At 35.2% G+C, this 21,339-nt stretch overlaps 4 protein-coding genes across 13 annotated transcripts; 1 reads left to right on the top strand and 3 right to left on the bottom strand.

The window, feature by feature from the left end:
- Positions 1-1,479: 1,479 nt before the first annotated feature.
- On the bottom strand, positions 1,480-4,719 carry LOC140971767 (splicing factor U2af small subunit B-like). Of its 9 annotated transcripts, none has more exons than XR_012174372.1 (7): positions 4,392-4,719; positions 3,649-3,817; positions 3,216-3,342; positions 2,703-3,133; positions 2,548-2,571; positions 1,967-2,037; positions 1,480-1,882 (listed from the first exon to the last, which is right to left on the bottom strand). XR_012174372.1 is itself a non-coding variant. In XM_073434252.1 (6 exons), the coding sequence occupies exons 1-4, from the start codon at positions 4,626-4,628 to the stop codon at positions 2,722-2,724; spliced, it is 945 nt and encodes a 314-aa protein (XP_073290353.1). In that variant the 5' UTR covers positions 4,629-4,719; the 3' UTR covers positions 1,480-2,037; positions 2,548-2,571; positions 2,703-2,721. The 9 variants fall into 9 exon arrangements, 5 of the variants coding, with proteins under 5 accessions (XP_073290353.1, XP_073290356.1, XP_073290351.1 ...); XR_012174373.1 differs by having other exon boundaries at positions 1,480-1,819; XR_012174370.1 differs by having other exon boundaries at positions 1,967-2,571.
- Positions 4,720-7,360: 2,641 nt separating this feature from the next.
- On the bottom strand, positions 7,361-9,377 carry LOC140962056 (cytochrome P450 76A1-like). Its single transcript, XM_073420905.1, has 2 exons — positions 8,447-9,377; positions 7,361-8,122 (listed from the first exon to the last, which is right to left on the bottom strand). The coding sequence occupies exons 1-2, from the start codon at positions 9,353-9,355 to the stop codon at positions 7,499-7,501; spliced, it is 1,533 nt and encodes a 510-aa protein (XP_073277006.1). The 5' UTR covers positions 9,356-9,377; the 3' UTR covers positions 7,361-7,498.
- A 3,005-nt stretch (positions 9,378-12,382) lies between these two features.
- On the bottom strand, positions 12,383-14,795 carry LOC140962042 (cytochrome P450 76A1-like). 2 transcript variants are annotated; one of them, XM_073420887.1, is made up of 3 exons: positions 14,750-14,795; positions 13,414-14,355; positions 12,383-13,107 (listed from the first exon to the last, which is right to left on the bottom strand). In XM_073420887.1, exons 2-3 carry the CDS (start codon positions 14,347-14,349, stop codon positions 12,463-12,465), a joined length of 1,581 nt encoding a protein of 526 aa, XP_073276988.1. In that variant the 5' UTR covers positions 14,350-14,355; positions 14,750-14,795; the 3' UTR covers positions 12,383-12,462. The 2 variants fall into 2 exon arrangements, with proteins under 2 accessions (XP_073276988.1, XP_073276998.1); XM_073420897.1 differs by having other exon boundaries at positions 14,665-14,781.
- Positions 14,796-18,336: 3,541 nt separating this feature from the next.
- Positions 18,337-20,958, top strand: LOC140971763 (leucine-rich repeat receptor-like protein kinase PXC1). The gene is made up of 2 exons (XM_073434208.1): positions 18,337-20,015; positions 20,094-20,958. Exons 1-2 carry the CDS (start codon positions 18,689-18,691, stop codon positions 20,768-20,770), a joined length of 2,004 nt encoding a protein of 667 aa, XP_073290309.1. The 5' UTR covers positions 18,337-18,688; the 3' UTR covers positions 20,771-20,958.
- Positions 20,959-21,339: the final 381 nt, after the last annotated feature.

Genomic DNA, 21,339 nt, shown 5'->3' with positions numbered 1-21,339 from the left:
AAATAACATATATTTACAGCATGCTTTTCATAATTTTTAACACTGCAATTTTTCACCTTTCATGGTTTACTGACGTCAGTCCCTAAGTTTTAATCCTCTAAGGGGGCGAGGCCGTAAAACAGTTCTATCCCACTGTTAAGGGCCATATGTTGGAATTCCACCCATTTTCAGGGAATCCTCACAGTGTTCTCACAAAACGTAACAAGATTTAAAAAAAACGTAGACGGTGTTCGACCGCATTTTTTTCTTTAAAAGAAAAACACATAACCCAAAAATTTAAAACTTTAAAAAAATTTGCCCACTTACCTTAAATTCTTGATGCAAAAATTACGTGAATAATTAGGGTTGCTTGCACAGGAATTTCGAAAATTCCTCTTCAACGGCTGGACGGCGGCAGCGCTTCGCTGTGCTCGAAAATTCCTATGGAGACTAGAGGAGAATTTTCGAAAATTTGCTGTATTCTAAGGTGTGATTTTCGAAAACTAGGGCCCTTCTATTTATAGGAGTTGGCTGCTATCGTGATAGTGCGTTTGAACTGTGAATCAAATCTAAAATCTTGATATATCCGTGATCTAGGTAGATATCCGAAATCTCCTTCTTTTTTTTCCACCTAATTTTCGAAAATCTCATGGTGTATATTGTTAGATTTCGAATTCTAGGGATTTTATTATCTCTTATTTGATCTTTTATCCCGGTATCTCAATATCAACCTAAATCTTAGACATTTATCTGCTTATTTTTCAAAATTCCTTCTTTAATTCCTTAGATTGGGATAAATTTATTCCTACCAAAATTTCAAGTTTAAAAATAGATGATATTATCTTAATCTCGAGCTTTATAATTCTGTACACGATAAAATTATCTACACAATTATCTACTCAACTTAGATAACCTTAAAACAAATCTTATATTCTGAATGATTTAAATATTAATATCCAAGATTACACCATCAAATTATTAACCTGATATTAAACTGATATGATCACGATATTACAAAATCTCGGGTTTTACAACTCCATTATCTAAGTCATACAACAAACATTATGCGATGATTAGGCTGATTAAAATTTTGAGGTAACATTGACATTTGACTCATCAAAACATGCTCAAACATCATAAGATGATGATGAAAATTTAATTTTTTTTCATACATATCTAGGGTATGGTTTTTAGTTCTAATCCATTTTGATATTAAAACATAATTATTTATCAATAATCAAATAATTAATTTAAATAGTTTGTCTATTCTGTGTATAAAAAGGGTACGATAAGATAACAGTTGACGACAATCGATATGAGTTCTTTATTGAAAAATAATAATTATATCCTTTAGTTCAAACAAAAACTTTAATCATATAACCACTTAACATGTGGTGATACCCCAACAAAGAAAAATCGAGGATATAATTAGTATCTCACACGAGAAAACGTAAACCACAGTCTACGGGTTATAACATCACCATATGCGAGGCATTCACATAAAGTAACACAGTTTCACAATTTCACCATAAAACAGAATGAAACCTTGCGTTGGAACAAATTACTGATAACACATCAAATACAGTCGAATGCTAGAATAATACAGTGCACAAAGTTTTGTTTCCTTGGATCATATCTTGGATTAATAAGAGAGACCATAATCTGGTGGAATTTGAACAGCACAAAAATAGCTTGGTGAGATTCTTAAGCAAACCGAATTGTCCGTCACCAACTAAAATCGTTAATGCATAGAAAAGGGTAACATCAGATGGGGCATTGAACTATGTTCTCCAGCAGCCAAATACAAAGTAATCTTTCTCTGCAGAAAAAACCTCCAAACCTGTAGTCAAATATCAATATAAGCTGCTATAGAAAACTGTGTGCACCAGCAGGAATGCCTGACCTGCAAAACTTAAGAGGGGTATTAAATGGTCTTATATTATTAATATATAGAACGCATACAGCGCATACAGGTGAGGAAACTTACCTTGCTAATAAATTTATATTCTCATAATCACATGTCATATGCAAGAGAAATGGATGGTGAGAAGAATCTGTCTGACTCAAGTTAAAAACGCAATGGAATCATAAACCCTTCAGAAATTACCTTTTACAAGAAAAATAAAATGCTTTGTTCGGGTGGAAACATGCAGAAAGCCGAAGAAGTACAACAAAATCAGTATATAGTGATATGTTTGCAACAAGATAGGCAGATGGTAAAGAAATACTGCCTACTTCCCATGATAAATATGACCATATGACTATTTGAATTTGAAGGACGTTTTTAAGAGTTGAAATGGTAAGAATATATGAATTAGGATATCTTAGTTTTTCCTTCAAATTAGCATTAATGAATTGCTGTGGGCCATAGAGTAGTTACTTTCGAAAGAAAGCTGAGAATCTTTTAAGGACAACTCAAAGAGATAACTGAATACTCAAATTATAGAATCGGAAGGCAATGGAAGTATGTGCAGATAGCTGTTAAACCAGTTTCTTTTTTTAAAGGCCTAGGGAGTTTCTTTGGAAGGAGGAAACAGAGAGAACAGAGATTTTGGTTATTTAGGATACCACAGGAGAATGAATCTTCCTCACCTGCACAGTGGAAAATGGGCAGTAAGCCTTTTTTCCTCAAAGCTGCCCATATTTAACAAAAGAAATATCTCTAAACAAATAGCAAAAAGTAGCACAAGAAGGGAGAAATGAACAAAGAAAAGGAGACAGACCATGATAGCTGCAATGGCATTACAGGTCGTCATAACTTTCACTTCTTCGTCGGGGTGGGTGAAGGTTATTATCGTTGCCCTTCTCATTATTATGCTCATCTCCATTAGCACTACCATCAAAGTTATTATTGTCATCTCTGGCAGATTCTGCTTGCTCTCTTTCCTTGTTCCATTGCTCAATTTTAGCCCTTCTTTCAACACTGCTTTCCCGTGCTGGGCTCCTGTTTCTCCTTTCTCCAGGGCTCCTGCTTCTTCCACTCCTTCGACCAGGACCTCTGCTTCGAGGCCTTCTACCTCTATCATAGTGACGGTGATCGCCTCTTCTCTCAGAGCCATGCCGCTCATCTTGGTGACGATGACGAGGGCTATGGCTTCTACTTCTACTGCGACCATGCCTTCGTCTACTCCGAAATAATTGTTGCCGCAGCTCTCTTCAGAAAACAAATGGACCAATCAGCAACCAATCTGAAAGAAAATCCAAGATATGGAGAACAAATTCTGTTTAAAGCTGACCTGCTTATCTTTTTCAGATGCATAAAATTGCAGTATCCACCTCGATTGCACACATTCTCTTCGTACTGCCTACAAGTCGCTTCACGGAAATCCGTCACAGGGGAGAAGTCAGCAATGATTGGGCGCCCTAAAAATTCCAATACCAGCACTCTTATGATGGAAATAATGAAGTTATTTACTGAATTTAAAAGATTCCTGTTAATGCTAGACATACATGTAGGTAAAAAACGCACAGGCTCTGCATAAAAAATCCTATTGATCTTTCATAAAAAAATTTAGCACCATTATTTAGGTGATTTATGATAGGTCATGCGCAAACAAGTTCACACTCCTCCAGATAGTTCAGAGACCTGACCTCAAATATCTTAGTGTCTGTGGCCAGTAACCTATCTTTTAACAGTGAAAAATGTAGACACTAATGAGAAAAACTAGCCTTCATAAGATCTTCCCATGAGATTCTGAAGAGCAGCTTGTGCCTGGTCTTCCTCCCTAAACTGAATGTACACATTGCCTACCATGTGGTCAGCCAAATTATCACATATGTTGAGACTCTGGATGTCCCCGTACTTGCTCAGCTCCTGAAACAAATCTTCGTAGAAATCCTGTTTGATCGAAATTAATTAAACAAACATATATGCAAGTTCCACACTTTGTTTGTTTGTGAAAAGAAAATTAAGACCGATTAATCAATTAACCGAAACTATACTTGAATTCCAAATTTCAGACAACATGGGATGCATGTCAGTGAGAGACTGAGTATGCAAGTGTGTGTGTCAAGACAGACGCAAATTTAATCAAATTTAAAATCTAAGTGTCACCAAATCATACATTTATTACCAAATGTGTTGGAACAGCGTATGCACAAATTAAAACAAAGGCGGAAAAAAACAGCATCTAGAGATATTTCTATAGGACAACCCGGGTCAGGGGTGTCACGGAATCGAGCTTGATTTAACCTTGCATTCGATTCCCACTGCAACAGCTTATCGAGATAGTTTTTAGGTTATCAGATTCAAATATAGTAAAATAAGAACATCCTACATTGCATTACAAAGTAAGATTGCATCTATTTTTCAATATCAAAAACAATTTGATACGAATTTACTAACTTTCTAAAAACCATGTCAAAGCTCGAGTAGAATATATAACGGAAACAGAAGGGTAAATCAACGGAACCTCGAAGTGGGACTGGATCTTCTTAGGGTCAATGTTCTGGCACTGAGGATCGACACCAGGCGTGATCATATCAGGGCGTTGGTACATGTTGGAGAGCAGAAGCGTGGGGCTGATGCTGGGTTTCGTGTGCAGACGAGAGCAGCGGTCTCCGTGGCGGCACGCGCCGATCTTGAAGTAGAAGGGACAATTCACTCTATCCTTTTCCGTACCGAAGATGGACGCCAAGTGCTCCGCCATTATTTTTCAAATTCAGCTAGCTTTTGGGATTTGGGGACTGGTTAGGCGAAGAGAAGGGTTTCTTCCTAGGGTTTCAAATCGAAAAAAAGCCGGTCCATTATATAACTGATACTACTTACTTTGCATACGCAGTTTTTTTTATCATTATCGATGGATTAGATTGAAATTTGATAAATTATGAAAAAACTAAATTGATATTTGAATTGTTGAAATAAAAAAAATAAAAATAAATGTGTGTGTTTAAATTTTAAAAAAAAACAAAAAAAAATAATGTTAATATCATATAATGATAAAATTTGAAGAAAAAATTGGTGTCTTTTTTAAGTGGTTAATATCATGTTCTCAACTTTAATAAAATAAAATAGATATATAGACACACACGCAAACTTTTTACAATATTTAAAAATTCTTATTAAAACAATTTCTTATTAGTATTATTGTATCAATATATCATATTAAATATTTAAAAATAAATACAAAATTAAATGAGAAATTTTTTAAATTTCTTCAAAATTCAAATTTGCATTTTATATTCATTGAAAATATAAACCATATTAAATATCTACATTTGTTATATCATTTCATTAAATTTTGGTTAACGTTTTGAATTTTATGTTATTTTTATATATTTAATTAAATTTTGGTTAACGTTTTGAATTTTATGTTATTTTTATATATTTAATTTAATTATCATTACTTTCTATTATATCAAATAAAACATATTAAATTTAAAATTTAATATTTTTTTAAAATGAATCTTTTATTTATAATTTTAACCTCAAAAATTTGAATCATCGTGAAAAATACCATTTTCTTGAGTGATAAAAGTTCACATCAATAATTTTAAGGGGGCGTTTGGTTTAGGGGATAAGGGGGGATTATTTTTTTTATCCTACTTAGTCAGCTGTTTGGTACGCGTGATTATTTAACCAAGTCAATCCCTCCTATGAATGATTAGGTTATATTAGGTAGGTTAAAATAATACCTCTTCACCCCCTACGATTATTTATCCAACTCTTGATACCTCCTATTTTTCCAATTTTACCATTCTCTTATATTCAAACTCACCACCACTTCCCGCCACCGATCGCCGCCGCCGCCACGACCGCCGGGCGGGGTCGCCCACTTCCGGCGCCGGCCGACATTTCCGGCCGGTCGTTTCCGGCCGCCGCCCCCCGCCGGCTGTTTCCGGCCGGCCGCTGCCGCCACCGTCGCCGTCGCCCCCGCCGCGAAGGGTAATTTTGTCTTTTCATCAAAAAATTCAAAATTATCCTACACTTAAAAATCTTACCAAACATAATATTATTTTACACCATATATTACAATCCTACTACAATCAATTTCTTTATCATTTACATATTAATCATTAGTTTATCCTATCCTTCCAACCAATCGTAGCCTAAAAGTCAAAACTATCACTTTGTATCCTTTTATTTTATGTTTTCAAAGTTGATTTTTTAAAACATTAAAATATTTTTTAAAAATATGGAGATGCGGGGTATCGATCCCCGTACCTCTCGCATGCTAAGCGAGCGCTCTACCATCTGAGCTACATCCCAACTACAAATTGTAGGATTTTTTAAAATTACTATCTATTGTAATAATGATTCCAGAACAAAATTTAAATATTTTCACACCAATAACATCGGTATCTGCATTATAATTATATATTTTCTATAATAATATATTATCCATAATCTTAATTTATAATATTTTAAAATTGAAATATATTTATTCTGTTATGATATGTTTAAAATTGAAAATATTAGTTATAAAATTTTATTTTCTTATTAATTATTATTTGAATAAAAATTGATAGATTTTAATTTATCATAATATTTTTTCCGTTTCTAAATATTATTAATATAAAGTTGGAAAATAATTTTAATGATTTATTAATTTTATAAAAATAATATAATTTTAGAAGGTCCAACAGATTCAATTTTGATTGAACCCACTGGGTTTACGGGACGGGACACGATAGGCAGATCTAAAGTGAGGTGAGATGGGTTTTTGTTTGGCCAAACTCGAAACAGACCCGTCTCGTTGTAATAATTTGTCAAGTATTGTTAGTTTTCCTCGATAAATATAAATAATAGAACAAAAAACAGTATGAAATATAAATTAATAATAATAGTAACAATAAAAATTAAATATCTAATAATATTTATCATAAAAATAAAATATAAGTTAATAACACGAAGACGGGTAAAAATAAGTTTGTAAAAAATAATTTTTTTACCTAACGTAAACAAATAATAAGTGAAAATAGCGACAACTATAATAAATAATAGAAATAATGATATGACATAAGATAATAATACCATTCATGATAATAAATAAAATATAAAATATTATTGTCATCTCCTTGTTTTTATCTTTTGATAAAAATTTGTGTGAGATGGTCTCACGGGTCGTATTTGTGAGACGGATCTCTTATTTGGGTCATCCATGAAAAAGTATTACTTTTTATGCTAAGAGTATTACTTTATATTGTGAATATGGGTAGGGTTGACCCGTCTCACATATTAAGATCCGAGAGATGGTCTCACATGAGACCCACTCTTATCTTTTTATGTAGTTATGTTTTTGGTAAGTGATAGATTTTATATATTTGGAATTATTCAACAAAAAATTGAGTATATTAAAACAATTTAATTTTAAATATATTTTTATGTTATTGAGATTAAAACACAAATTTAATATGATTTTTTTCCTTTAACATAAAAATGATTTTTATAAAGTCACAATTCATGCAAAAACCGAGCTGTCTGACTTTGAAAACAACATTTTTAATTTTGTTTTGAAAGAGGCATAGGCGGTAATGGACACCAAACAAGACTAAGATTCATCACTAGATGCTATATTATTCAGCTCGGGCATTGCATCGAACATTTCGTAGGCATTGCTTTCAGCGGCACCAATTTCCGAACGACTATCCCCATCCTCTCTCTCGAGTCCACCAATCCTTTCCGACCAATCTCATCTACTTCCCAGTCAAACTCATGCAGCAAAGAACCTAACAAAAGGTGAAGCATTCGGTGAGCCAGAGGAATCCCGGCACACATCCTCCTGCCAGCGCCGAAAGGAATCAGCTCGTAATGCTGCCCTTTGTAATCAATCTTCGAGCCTAAGAATCTTTCCGGTTTGAAAGATAAAGGGTCATCCCAGCAAGCTTGGTCCCTTCCAATCGCCCAAGCGTTCACGAAAACCTGCGTGTTTTTGGGAATTTGGTAACCCAAGAAGTTGGCATCTTGAATTGCTTTGCGAGGGACCAGGAATGGAACCGGAGGATGTAGTCTGAGAGTTTCCTTTATCACAGCCTGCAAGTATGGTAGATTTTCGACGTGATTCTCGTCAAAAGTGTTGCTCTTTCCGACTACCTGGGCGAGTTCGTTTTTGGCCTTCGTCATTACCTCCGGGTGGCTGAGCAGCTCGACCATGGCCCACTCGGTGCTGCTGCTTGTAGTTTCTGAACCGGCCAGAAACACCTCCTGAGAATTCATAATTTTTTTTGCAAACGTTTATTTTTGTATGATGGTTTGGAAAGAAATAAATTTGCAGATTTAAATTTAAAAATAGGATTTGAATCCTAAATTCTAGTTCATTTAATTATTCATGACAAAAATATGAGGAAAAAAATAACATTATGTTATCATCACTTTCAGTTCAAATTAACTAGTTTAGAATTAAATGGAGTCGGGCTTTGAACTTGAAATATTCTTGATTAATAAATATGGAACTTGTATGTAAACTCCCGATCAATATAAACTGATAAAATGACTCAGTACATAGCTAGGAAAGATGATTTTATTTACCGTGATCATTATATTTAGGTCGTGGTCTGAAATCTTATCACCCCCATTCTTTCTTCCATTGACTTCACTTTCCAGTAACACTTCCAGAAAATCCTTCTTACCTTCTGCAACGGTTTGCTCCTTCAACCTCTCCGCCACGAACTGCCCCACAATCTTAATTGTTTTCCCCATTCCTTCCTCAGCTTTCCGCCTCAGACCCTGCGGATCCAGCCATTTCAGCCATGGAAACAGATCGACGATGTTCGGATGGCCCGACCACTCCATCAACTCAACCATGGCCGCCAAAAACTCCGATCCCTGAGTCGATTCAGGGCTCACCAAATCACGAGATAGCATTAAATTACCCAGCATGTTGAACGAAGCCAAGAACACAAACCGCGCCACGTGTATCCCTGCGGCGGAGGCTGTGGTGTCGGTGGATTCCTTTCCAATCCATTCCACCATGTCTGCAATGCACCGTCGCCGGATAGCGGCGGTCTCGTTGATCTTTTTGTGAACCAGCATTTCAACAGTCATCACACGCTTCATCACCCGCCAATATTGGCCGTAGGGGGCGAGGGAGACAGCCGCCTTGTTGAAGTCATGAGCCTTCATCACCTCTGTGATCGTGCGCTCAGCGAAGTTCGCGTCGTGATTCTTGAACAATTCCGCCGCGGTCTCGGCGGTGAGCAGCACCATTGTGTTGATAGAGCCGATTCGTAGCCAGACAACTGGGCCATAATCTTTCTGTAGCCAAGCTAGAGTTTTGTGCGGCATGGAACCGAGGTCGAACATGTTGCCGAACACTGGCCATCCCGGTGGCCCTGGCGGCAGCCTACGGGTGGGAGAGCGCCGCTGATGACGGAGGAGGAAGAGTACAGATGCCACAAGGAGAAGGCAACAATAGAGGATGGTCAACTCCCAGTGCATGTTTAATTTAATTTGTTTAATTCTCACTCGTAAATGTCTCCCATATTTAATATACAGGCGTTGCGGTCGTGAGAAGATTTTCTTGCCGACTTTTGATTGAACTTGTCGTATTTAATATTTCTGACTTCACAAACTTCTATGCTTCAATTTATTTATTTTTGGATCTATGTTTATAATTATATATACTTTTGGTTTAGGACTTGATCAAATATACAAAAGACCGATATCGAAAAACTTGTATCGTTTGTAGTGTGGTCCAGTAGAAATATACAATATATCTTTGGATTATGCTACACCTACAAATTAGGTTATAAATTGCATTTAAAATTAATAAATTTCTTAAATGCACTTTTGAAAATATTTTTTTCTAAATAAAGTACATGGATAATTTTATAAATTTAAATATATTTTGTAACTCAATTTGTACATATAGCATTTTCCTATATTTTTATCGTTTGTTTATAAATTTAATTTTATAAATGGATTAGTCGCATATTTTCTTGTATGAAGAATGTTGATAAAATATTTTTTTAATTAACTAGCTATAGTAAAAAGTTTTCCTCTGCATAATTACTATAACATTCAATGTTATATTAATAATTGATAAATACCTGTTTAATTCAACATATTTTAAAAAAATATCACATCAATAAAAGTCCAGCGTTTGATAATTAATTACTAATATAATAAAAAAAATATCAAAAAAATGACTAAATACCGTTTCAAGTGTAGGCTATTATCCTAACGAAATGAAATTGTCAGTTTCTTGTTAGTCAAGGAAAGAATCCGCATGCTTGAAGAAACCATGTTTGTTGAATTTGTCTTTAATGAAACATAATGAAACAAAATCAATATATCTAGTTGCCTAAAGCAAAAACTCGAGCGAGACGGTCTTACGAGTCGTATTTTGTGAGACAGATCTTTTATTTGAGTTATCCATGAAAAATAATTCCATGAAAAAGTATTATTTTTCATGCTAAGATTATTACTTTTTATTATTAATATCGGTAAGGTTGACCCGTCTCACAGATAAAGATTCGTGACACCGTCTCACAAGAGACCTACTCTATATAGAAACTTTTAATGTTAGACTAAAATATATAGTTGTTATTCAAGATATAAATTTATTTCTTTATATATGTGGTAACGCAAAGTGCTTACATGAGAGCTAATGTGTCGAGCTGTTAGACTCATAAATACGAGAAGGTGCGGTTTGTGTCCAAAATATTAAATATTATCTTTTAAGATTTGACTCTTTTACGATTCACTTAGTCAACCATTGATAATAAATTGATAACAATATAAATAACTAAACATAAATTGGAATCGAACGAGTGACTCTGGCATAGCGAAACTAAAAAAAAAAAAAAAAACCCTTTAATCAGAAGAAATACAAAAACACCCTCTGATAAAATTCCCATCGTTCTCACCATTTCTTTATAAGAGGTTATTAATCCAATACAATTCAAAACTGAACAAAATCAAGATCCGAAGAACCTTAAGCCGGCCGAATTGAAATAAACGATATTCATCAAGATTTTAACGAGTTCAACATATATAAGTTTTAACCTAATTAGAGCTAGTTTTGGGCCTTTTGGTTAGTCTATCCGTCATTTTATTTTTATTAGGAAACAAAGAATTTCATTAGGAAAAGGAATTATTTTGAATAATGATCAAATATCTAGGGAACTTCTCACAGTATTATCGAGCAAGAACAAATTATTAAGGAAAATTTTATTAGTTTAGAAAAGCCACTACAACAAAAATGACTTTCCGCAGCGCGCATATGGGCTTTCCGCAGCGCGCATTGCACGCTGCAAAATTGCAAGCCGTTGAAAATTCATGATTATCCGCGGTGTACATGTGCACGCTGTTAATACTATTATTAACGACATGCATATGTACGTCGTTAATAAAACTATCTGCAGCGCGCAATGTATGCCGTTAATATTCATAGAACATCTAACGTTTAGCGACAGTTTTTGTAAACACCGTCGCCATTTTGCGACGGGGCAAAACCTATAAAACCGTCGCTAAATAAACGACGGTCTTTAACTTTAGCGACGGTATTATTACCGTCGCTAAATTTTTAGTAAAAATAAAAAAAAATTTACTTTTATAATTTAGTAAATTTTAAAAATAAACTACAAAACAACCATAACAATTATGGTTAAAAAATTAACCAAAAATTGAAAAAAAAAAAAAAACTAAATCGAAACTTAAATGGAGAGAAATTTGAAGTGTTGAGAAGTGGTGTGTAGGAAAATAGAACGGAAATCTGATATTTATAAATAATTTGCGACAATTAGCGACGGTAAAAATCAAGTTGTCGCTAATAGCGACGGTTATTTATTAAACCGTTGCTGATTTACGCTGTTTGCGACGGTTTTTAAAACTGTCGCTAAGAGCGACGGTTATTTTAGTAAACTGTCGTCAATCTTAAATCGGCGATGGGTTATTGTAAACCGTCGCTAAATGTTGTATACACTGTCGCAAATTTAAAGTGGCGACGGTTTTAGTAAAACCGTCGCTAAATTTAAATTTCGGACCCATTTTCCGCAGCGTGCTAATAATATGCATGCCGTTAATGATATTATCGACGGCATGCGATTAATGTACGCCGTTAATGTATAAACATTATTTTTTTTAAAAAAAATGATTTACTTTTAACAGCGCACATAGACATGCACGCTGTTAATAATACTATTAATGGTGTGCCTTTATTGTGCGCTGCGAAAATATAATTTATTAACAGCACACATAAATGCGCAGCGTGCTTTTAATGCACGCTGTTATTGCTTTCAAGTGCAACACTATTAACAGCGCACGTATAGGTGCACGCCGTACGTGAAAAGTAGTTTCCGCAGCGTGTTTTTAATGCACGTTGTTGATTACGTGCTGCGGAAAATCATTTTTCTTGTAGTGAGCAACCTTTTATATTTAAATATATCAATATTATCAACAAGTTGCATACTATACATCTTACTTCTTTGAAATGGTTTTTATTTTTTAAATGTATGTTTTTTTTAATAATATATTAGATTACAATCTGATTTAGACACGCATCATCACTGGACATCTTGCATTCACTAATTCTATTATTCAAACTAGCACTTGCTATCATGTCGATATGGAAATGGAAATGGAAATGGTAATGGTATAGCCTTCAGTGAAACCCCTTTCCTCAAAGTAAACCCAATCTTCTCGCTCATGTCCATTTCATCAGGCTTCATCCCACCCGCCAACACCCAATCAAACGAGTGCACCATCGACCCCACAACCATCGGCAGCACGCGAGAGGCAAGAGGCATGGCCGGGCACATCCGACGCCCCGACCCGAACGGTATATACTCGAAGTTCTGCCCTTTGTAATCAGCCATGCTCGGGTCTAGAAACCTCTCTGGTTTAAACTCCAATGGGTCTTTCCACATTTTAGGGTCTCTTCCAATGGCCCAAACGTTAACAAGAATTTGTGTTTCTTTCGGAATATAGTAGCCTAACATCTTGCATGGATCCATGGCCATGTGGGGGACTAAAAACGGGAGGGGTGGGTGAAGTCTTAGAGTTTCTTTGATGACCGCTTTCAGGTATGGGAGGTGATCTAGGTTTTGTTCTTCGAGCTTTTTGCCGGGTGGGATTAGGGTTCGGAGCTCGGATTGGAGTTTTTGAAGAGTTTGGGGATTACGGAGGAGCTCCGCCATGGCCCATTCTAGTGTACTGGTGGTGGTATCAGTTCCCGCTATGAACATTTCCTGTAATGTTTCACAAAGGAAGAAAAGAAAAATATGATACGTACTTACATTCTGATTTGTACTATTTCCCAAAGTTGCCCATATTTTTAGTTGCTAAACTAGCCGAGTTAATTATAATAAATCCAGTGATGGAAGAAGGGCAAGTGGTAGTAGTTTTTAATTTTTGAGAATTGAGTAAAACAAATAGCTGCCTGACATCACATATATTAAAATAAAGTATAGATCCAAGTGAAGTATATAGGGTTTGAATTAAAGGGCTTTAATTAAAAGTAAGCGAGAATTGGAAAGGGGGGGAAGCTTGCTTACAAAAACAATAACGTTGATTACTGTTGAAGAAAAACTGGAAGGCCCCTCCACTCCATCTCCCCTGTATTCCAAAAGCACATCCAAATAATCCTTCTTCTTTCCAACACCGCTGTATTTAGTGGTCTCCATTTCTCTCATTCTTTCTTTCAAGAATTCTCCAGCAACATCAAACGCTCTTTTAACATGAAACTGTGTTTTTCTTCTAACCTGTTGAGGGTCAAGCCACCTAAACAGCGTCAAGAAATCTGAAACATTAGGTTTCCCTGCAAACTCCATAACTTTTCCTGCATGATATAAGAATTTGGCTCCCCTTTCTGATTTTGGGTCCAACAAATCCTTCGAGAACATGAGATTCCCGATCAGATTGAAAGCCATCAAGAAAAAGAAATTCCCCACATCAACACCGACGCTGTTTGCAGAACCAGAGGAGGATGCTTCTGTTATAAATTCGAGCATTTGATCGACGCACTTAGCTCTGACTTCTTGCATGGAGTCGAGGCGCGCGGTGGTGAAGAACTCTGATGTGCAGAGCCGCCGCAGCATCCGCCAGTGTGGCCCGTATTGGGCGGTGATGAGAGACCCTTCGTTGCTTATATCGCCTTTCATGGCTTCGTATATCTTTCTTCCTGCCAAAACTGCGTCGTGGTTTTTGAACATTACACGCGCTGCCTCACTGGAAGAGATCACCACCGTTCTCATGGAGCCGAGATAGAGCGTCATCACGGCGCCGTATCTATCAGCTAGTTCAGCAAAGTGTTCATGGGGTGCACGCGCGTCGCGTGCTAGTTGGAAGATGTTGCCAACCACCGGCAATGGCTGTGGCCCGGGCGGCATCCTGCCGAGCTCCTCCAATCGTCGGTGTCTCCGTTCTGTCACAACCGCCCATGCAACCCATAATAGCAATGCTAGAACGAGGCCCGCGATTTCGTAGTCCATTTTAATCTAGCCAAATAAATATATTTCGATTGATGGTAGTTTTATGTAATACGACATATTAAACGAGAAATTAATTTTCTGGCATGTTTCCTACTTGTAATTTTGTAAAGACAATTTTTTTTAATTAACATATTCAAACCCAAAAAAAAAAAAACAAGAAGAAGAAGAAAAAGTTATATATATAGTTAGAGAATTTGTCCAAGAAAACCAAATAATAGAATTTTCGAGGTAAATAAGAATGCATTATATAAAAATAAATGAACCCAAAACAATTTCCAAGAGCAAATACTCGAAAACAAAATAAATTTCACTTACCCGAAACCATGAACGTAACTTTTCTAATTATTTCCGAAGTGATAATAGTGAAAATAAACAAAATATAAAGCTATACTTTACTTACTTATTTTCGCACTCTTTGCCAACTAAATTGTAATAATGATACAAACATGTAGTAAGTAGCTACGTATACATATATAATCAAAAGATAGAGTAAATCCAAATAAAGTTGAATAAAATAAATTCAATTTGACGATGGTGACAAATATGGCATCTTCGATTACATATCTTCAGGAAAAATATCCATTATTCTTTTGAAATCTTGTTTTCTTCTAATTATTGAAAATCAAATTTATTATTAATCAATTACTACAGCACATATATTTATTATATATATAAACAAGGGAAGCACACCCAGACGTTTAGCCCAAAATTGATAATACCTGACAAGCTGTTTCGAAAAATAACAAAAATATAAGATAAAAACTTGTGTGAGACGGTCTCACAGGTCGTATTCTGTGAGACGGATTTCTTATTTGAGTCATCTTTAAAAAATATTATTTTTTATTGTGAATATCGGTAGGATTAACCCGTCTTAAAGATTCGTGAGATCGTTTCATAAGAGACTTATTCAAAATATAAATATAAAATCAGACTATTATTGTTAATATTAACATGTACCACGTGTTTAGTTGTCCTATCCTCTTCAAATCTATGAAAGTTTACGTAACCTTTACTCTAGTTCCATTTTAAGATAAATTACGATGTATATTTGGCTCATCTTAAACATGTTAATTTATTTAATAAATATACTTAATTAAAATTATGTTAATTAAAGTAATAGGATTTTTTTTAAAAAAAATTTAGATTAGAGAGACCGTACGTATTTATTTAATTTCGTTATTACAAATCTCACAATCTTTTACATTTTCCCTCCACACAAATATATCCATGCACATGCTAATTAAGATAAATCTGCATTTTTAGTCATGTATATTTGTCTTTTTATGATTTTGTTTATTTAGTCGGCTATATTTGTTTTTTTTTTCGGTTTTAGTCTTTTTTTATGTGGAGTCTATGTGACATGACCGACGTGACAACGCTGACGTGTGTAGTTTTCACTTCATCACTCATGTGAAAAAAATTACTGAAATTGGCAAGTTGAAAGATCTTGAATATAGAAACCAAAATCACTAAACGATTAAATAAAATAGAAATTTTTTATAATTTGAGAGGAAGGCTTTTTGGTTTACCAAAAAATATAAACCTTTCAACTTTAATAATATAATATAATATATATAGTATAAAAATATATATAATATTAAATAGTTAATTATCAATATTGATAAATATTAATTATGAATTTTTGTCCATGCACGGTATTTCAATTATCATTACATTTTGGAATAAAATTATTTATAATTACATAAATAACTGCGAACTACAGGGGACTTGTTGAAATGCGGTGAGCAAGGGTGCTGAGTCACATTGGAGGTCGATGTAACATATTTAATTTATTTTACGTAATTTACAACAAAGTTTGTATATATTTTTTGAATAATAAATAGCAACATGAATTGACAACTATTAAAAATATGTTTTCAGAAATCATTATTTTATTATTCGATTTTCCGACAAGAGAAGATGTATATCTTGAACAAATAGACTAATAGAGTAAATGCGGGGTTCCTAAAACAATAAATTAATGATGAATAGATATTGTAAATCAAAATGGGGAGAATATAATGGCCCTAGCATTTTTATTTATCTGAAATTATATATTTTCCTCCTTTTCCTGACTTAATTTATTAGAAAATGAAATAGAAAAATAAACATTGGTTCCATAAACATTTTTGGGTTTTTTTTGGTATAAAATTATATAATAAGTTATTAAAAAGGGAAAATTACAATTTAGATCTTCATGTATATTTGATTCTTTACGATTTTGGTTATTTATTTTATTAGATTTCGGTCTTAATCGTGTATCTTTTGATTTTTGAAATAAACGAACTCCAAACATATTTTATTGTTTTCATGAGTAAATATTACCCTATATACTATGAAGCTTGATAGAAAACGATCCATTATTATAGTTTACTATTCTAACACTTGATCAATCCCGCCTCAAATTATTACAAACGATTTTTTGATATTATATATGACGAAATCGTTTATTTAACTTAATCTATTTCGTAGAGAGTGAATGCGACTGCATGCATGCAAAATAATTATGAGTGAGTTAATACCATTGTGTAGATCGATATCATGGACTTATCAAAACTTGAATCTTCGATACCTACCAAATCATATATACAACTTTTTTCTGGGAGGCTCCGAAAATTTTAAACTTTGTATAAAAATAAAATCCATAAATTTTATCGCCCATCCGCCCTCGGGTTCGGCTGGTTATATAAGCCCCAGATTTTAATTTAATTTGCTGGATGTTCATGAATGTTTATATATATCCAAACCTTGGCATTATTTAGCGTGAATTTTGATTGAGACTACTACCTATTTTTTCTTATTTTGTTGCCAACCCTAATTACAAAATCTCATTCCGAACATAGAATCTTCCTCGTAATAATTCATTAGTTCAGGATCCTTGTGGCTGTACGACTATATTCACACTTTCAATTGATGAATTTAGCATTATCAGCCAGAATCTTATCCGAAATCAATTCTTAAAATTTATGTTTGTTGTCATGCATTATCAATCGTTACCGAGTTAGGTAGGTAGGGGGGGACAGGCACGTGCTATCAAACAATAAATTAATAAATTATAAAATATCACGTCATAGTTTTGATGTATACATTGTCGTCAAAATTTATAAATATAGACTTTGTAATATCAAATATCAATTGGATTACAAGCGAGTATGAAACGAAGCGTTAATATAGAAGAAATTTATTAGTTTTTATCATTTCTTCTACGCCAATCACGCCTTCAAGTTCAAATCTAGTGATGGGAAAATTATCAAATCTCATCTCGTTACAACACAAGAATTTTACCCACCGTTTGACATGAGAATTTGCACGATAAATTTCAGGCAAAGTATTTGACTCTAGCTAGTAGCTATCAAACTGAACTATCATATACGTACTAGATTCATGCTAATCAAATTGAATTTTCTTTATCGAGTAATAAATATTATAAGCAAATCTAACCAAAATAAATCGAAATGATCAAACGTAAAGAATATGGTCAATGTCGATTTTTCTCGGTAAAGCTCTCACATAAATTCTCTGAAATTGATATTTTTAGGATTTCATCAGACAACTTTGTTTACATTTTCTTTTTTCATCGGGTTTGGCGACACAAGTTTGTTTGTTTCTCACTTAAAGTGATTGCTTTTCTTTTGCAAACAAGTGAAAAAGAAAAGAAAAGAATAACAATTTCTAGATGGAACAAAGAAAGTGAAATGTCAAAATTATATTTAGCGACCAGAAGGGAAAATTTTAAAAAAAAATTATAATTCATTAATTAGAAATATTACGAATAATAATACATAGAATGTTGCAAAAACAATTCTTTATGTCTTGTCCGCCCACTGAAATCAACCTTTGTCTTAGCAAAGAAAGAATATATATGAGGGGAGGAAATATCGTGAAAACTGAAAAGAAAATTATGAAAATTATCTCGAAGGGCGCGCTCTACTTTTACATGAACTTCACTATGGATCCCAGTATAATAGAAGATAACAGACCGAATACACAATTATTATAAATAACCTTCATCTTCTTTTCCCCCTTTATTCACACTCTTTTTTTTACTCCATTACAATCCCCATTAAAAGGAGTGGAGAACAGCAATCATTTGAGCAATCAATTCCCTCCAAATGCTTCTTGTCTTCTTAATCATTTCCCTTACTAAAATCGAATAGTAAATATATATAATTTGTGTATATTTTCTTTAAAATAATCTAAATTTTGCATTCAAGTATTTCTGATTCATATCTATAAATTACTTTTCTCCCCAAATTTTGAAACTCATGATATCCTCCGACAGTAGAAAGCTAATAAAATTATTCGCCCATGCAATCGCTGCTCAGTGCAGCATTCACATATGGACCTCTACTTGATTTTTCTCCTCTTCCTCCTCCCACTCCTCAGCGGTACAGGTGCCACCAGCGACACCGCTGCCCTCTCCCTCTTCCGGTCCCAAGCCGACCTCCACGGAACACTCCTCTCCAACTGGACCACCACCACCACAGCATGCACGGCCAATTGGGCAGGAGTGAAATGCACCAACAACCGTGTGACCACCCTCTCCCTCCCCTACCTCAACCTCCGCGGCCCCATAGACGCGCTCTCATCTTTGGATCAGCTACGCTTCATTGATTTGCGTGGCAACCGCCTTAATGGCACCCTCACTCCGATATCCCAATGCCTTAACCTCAAGCTCATCTACCTCTCTGGAAACGACTTTTCCGGTGAAATCCCTCTAGAGTTCTCATCCCTCCACCGGCTCCTTCGCCTTGATCTCTCCAACAACAATCTCCAAGGTCCAATCCCCTCCAACCTCTCAAAATTATCCCGCTTGCACACTCTTCACCTCCAAAACAATGAGATTTCAGGGACAATTCCAGACTTGCTTGAGTCACTTCCACAGCTTAAAGAATTGAATCTGTCAAACAATGAACTACATGGAATGGTTCCAAAGTCATTATTATCAAAATTCGGCGACACCAGTTTTTCTGGCAATGAAGGGCTCTGTGGGAACAACCCTTTTCCGCCGTGTTCATACACGGGTGGACGACCAGCATCGCCACAAACTGTACTGTTCAATCCCAGTTCACTTCCCTCCTCATCAAGTACAACAATTGAAGAATCATCAAGCAAGCATCACAAAAGACTCGGCAACGGAGCAATAGTAGCAATAGTAGTGGCAAATTCAGCCCTTTTACTGGTTACAGGGTCTTTTGTAGTAGCATACTACTGTGGGAAGTGCCCGATAGACTCAAATTCAATGACGGGAACTGAGGGTGCGAAGAGAAGAAATGGCCACTCCGGAGAAAAGAGAGCGTATGCTAATAAGGGAGGGGGAGATAGTGATGGTACAAATGCCACTGATAAGAGTAGACTAGTGTTTTTTGATAGAAAAAAGCAATTTGAACTCGAGGATTTGCTCCGGGCATCGGCTGAAATGCTTGGTAAAGGGAGTCTGGGGACGGTGTATAAAGCCGTGCTTGATGATGGATGCATCGTGGCTGTAAAAAGGCTCAAGGATGCAAATCCTTGTGCTAGGAAAGAGTTTGAGCAGTACATGGATGTGATTGGGAAGATTAGACATCCTAATGTAGTGAGATTTAGAGCTTATTATTATGCAAGGGAAGAGAAGTTGCTTGTTTATGATTATCTGCCTAATGGGAGCTTACATTCACTTCTCCATGGTATGAAATTTGAGAACTTTAATAATTAATATTAATATATATAAAAAATTTCCCATGCTGATTTCTCGATGATGACAGGAAACAGAGGACCTGGGAGAATCCCACTGGATTGGACAACAAGAATCAGCTTAATTCTTGGGGCAGCTCGAGGGCTCGCAAGAATTCATGAAGAGTACTATGCAGCTTCCAGAATCCCTCATGGCAATGTGAAATCATCAAACGTATTACTAGATAAAAATGGAGTTTCTTGCATTTCGGATTTCGGATTATCGTTACTTTTGAGTCCCGTGCATGCCATAGCTAGATTGGGAGGGTATATGGCACCAGAGCAAGCAGAAATCAAGAGACTTTCACAAAAGTCTGATGTTTACAGCTTTGGAGTGCTGTTATTAGAAGTACTCGCAGGGAAGGTTCCATCACAGCATTCTTCCCTGAATAGGGCTAGAGTTAGAGAGGAGGAAACATCAGTTGATTTACCAAAATGGGTTCATTCTGTTGTGCGGGATGAGTGGACAGCTGAAGTGTTCGATCCAGAATTGTTGAGGTACAAGAATATTGAGGAAGAATTGGTATCGATGCTTCATGTGGCCATGGCTTGTGTGGTGCCACAGCCTGAAAAAAGGCCTACAATGGCTGAAACTGTTAAAATGATAGAGGAGATGAGGGTGGAGCAATCTCCTTTAGGGGAAGAGTATGATGAATCACGTACTTCACTTTCCCCCTCACTTCCGACTACGGAAGATGCGTTGGCTTGAATTTGCCTGACTTGGTTCTACCAGTTTCTTAAATGTGCAATGTTATATTGCGAATTTGTCTTTTTTGCAAGTTCTTTGCTTTGAGGATAAGGGTTCTTGATTCCATGTAGCTTTATAGTTCGTGATTTCCATGTCAGCGTCGTTATTTATCAGTGATTATTGTCCATTGGTGTCCTGCCTACAAGTCACCAAGTCTCTTCATTAAATATAAAGATAGGAGACTTGTGATCAATCGTTTATTTAATTTAAGCAGAAATAACAGATTCGAGATCCTTATTTTCTTTTCGAATATTTCATTTCAATTCAAATGACACTTTATGTACAAAGCAGATGAGTAATGTCAAAGAAAAACTTGACTTCGAATATCACACTGCCCGATGTGTGTTCTAAGCAAACTATCATGTCCCCCTTACGCCTGGGTCTTAAGCCGAAATAAATTAAATTATAGACACTTAAAAGGTATCATTGGCAAAAGAATCTAGTTAGATGTCTACTGAAATAGATGTCGACCTTGTCAAAGAATCAAAAACAATAACAAAATAGTTCTAAAGGTCGAGACCCCAAGATTT

The sequence above is a fragment of the Primulina huaijiensis genome, chromosome 2 (genome assembly GCF_012295235.1).
Source record: "Primulina huaijiensis isolate GDHJ02 chromosome 2, ASM1229523v2, whole genome shotgun sequence".
Taxonomy (NCBI): domain Eukaryota; kingdom Viridiplantae; phylum Streptophyta; class Magnoliopsida; order Lamiales; family Gesneriaceae; genus Primulina; species Primulina huaijiensis.
This window is presented reverse-complemented; position numbering and strand designations above follow the sequence as displayed.

Coding starts and splice junctions, on each gene's coding strand:
- LOC140962056 (XM_073420905.1), bottom strand. CDS start 9,355: ATGCACTGGGAGTTGACCATCCTCTATTGTTGCCTTCTCCTTGTGGCA. Junction 8,123..8,446: donor ACCTAAATATAATGATCACG/GTAAATAAAATC, acceptor ATGAATTCTCAG/GAGGTGTTTCTGGCCGGTTC.
- LOC140971763 (XM_073434208.1), top strand. CDS start 18,689: ATGGACCTCTACTTGATTTTTCTCCTCTTCCTCCTCCCACTCCTCAGC. Junction 20,016..20,093: donor CTTACATTCACTTCTCCATG/GTATGAAATTTG, acceptor CGATGATGACAG/GAAACAGAGGACCTGGGAGA.
- LOC140971767 (XM_073434250.1), bottom strand. CDS start 4,628: ATGGCGGAGCACTTGGCGTCCATCTTCGGTACGGAAAAGGATAGAGTG. Junction 3,343..3,648: donor CATGGGAAGATCTTATGAAG/GCTAGTTTTTCT, acceptor TGGAATTTTTAG/GGCGCCCAATCATTGCTGAC. Junction 3,134..3,215: donor CATCTGAAAAAGATAAGCAG/GTCAGCTTTAAA, acceptor TGTTTTCTGAAG/AGAGCTGCGGCAACAATTAT.
- LOC140962042 (XM_073420887.1), bottom strand. CDS start 14,349: ATGGACTACGAAATCGCGGGCCTCGTTCTAGCATTGCTATTATGGGTT. Junction 13,108..13,413: donor TAATCAACGTTATTGTTTTT/GTAAGCAAGCTT, acceptor GAAACATTACAG/GAAATGTTCATAGCGGGAAC.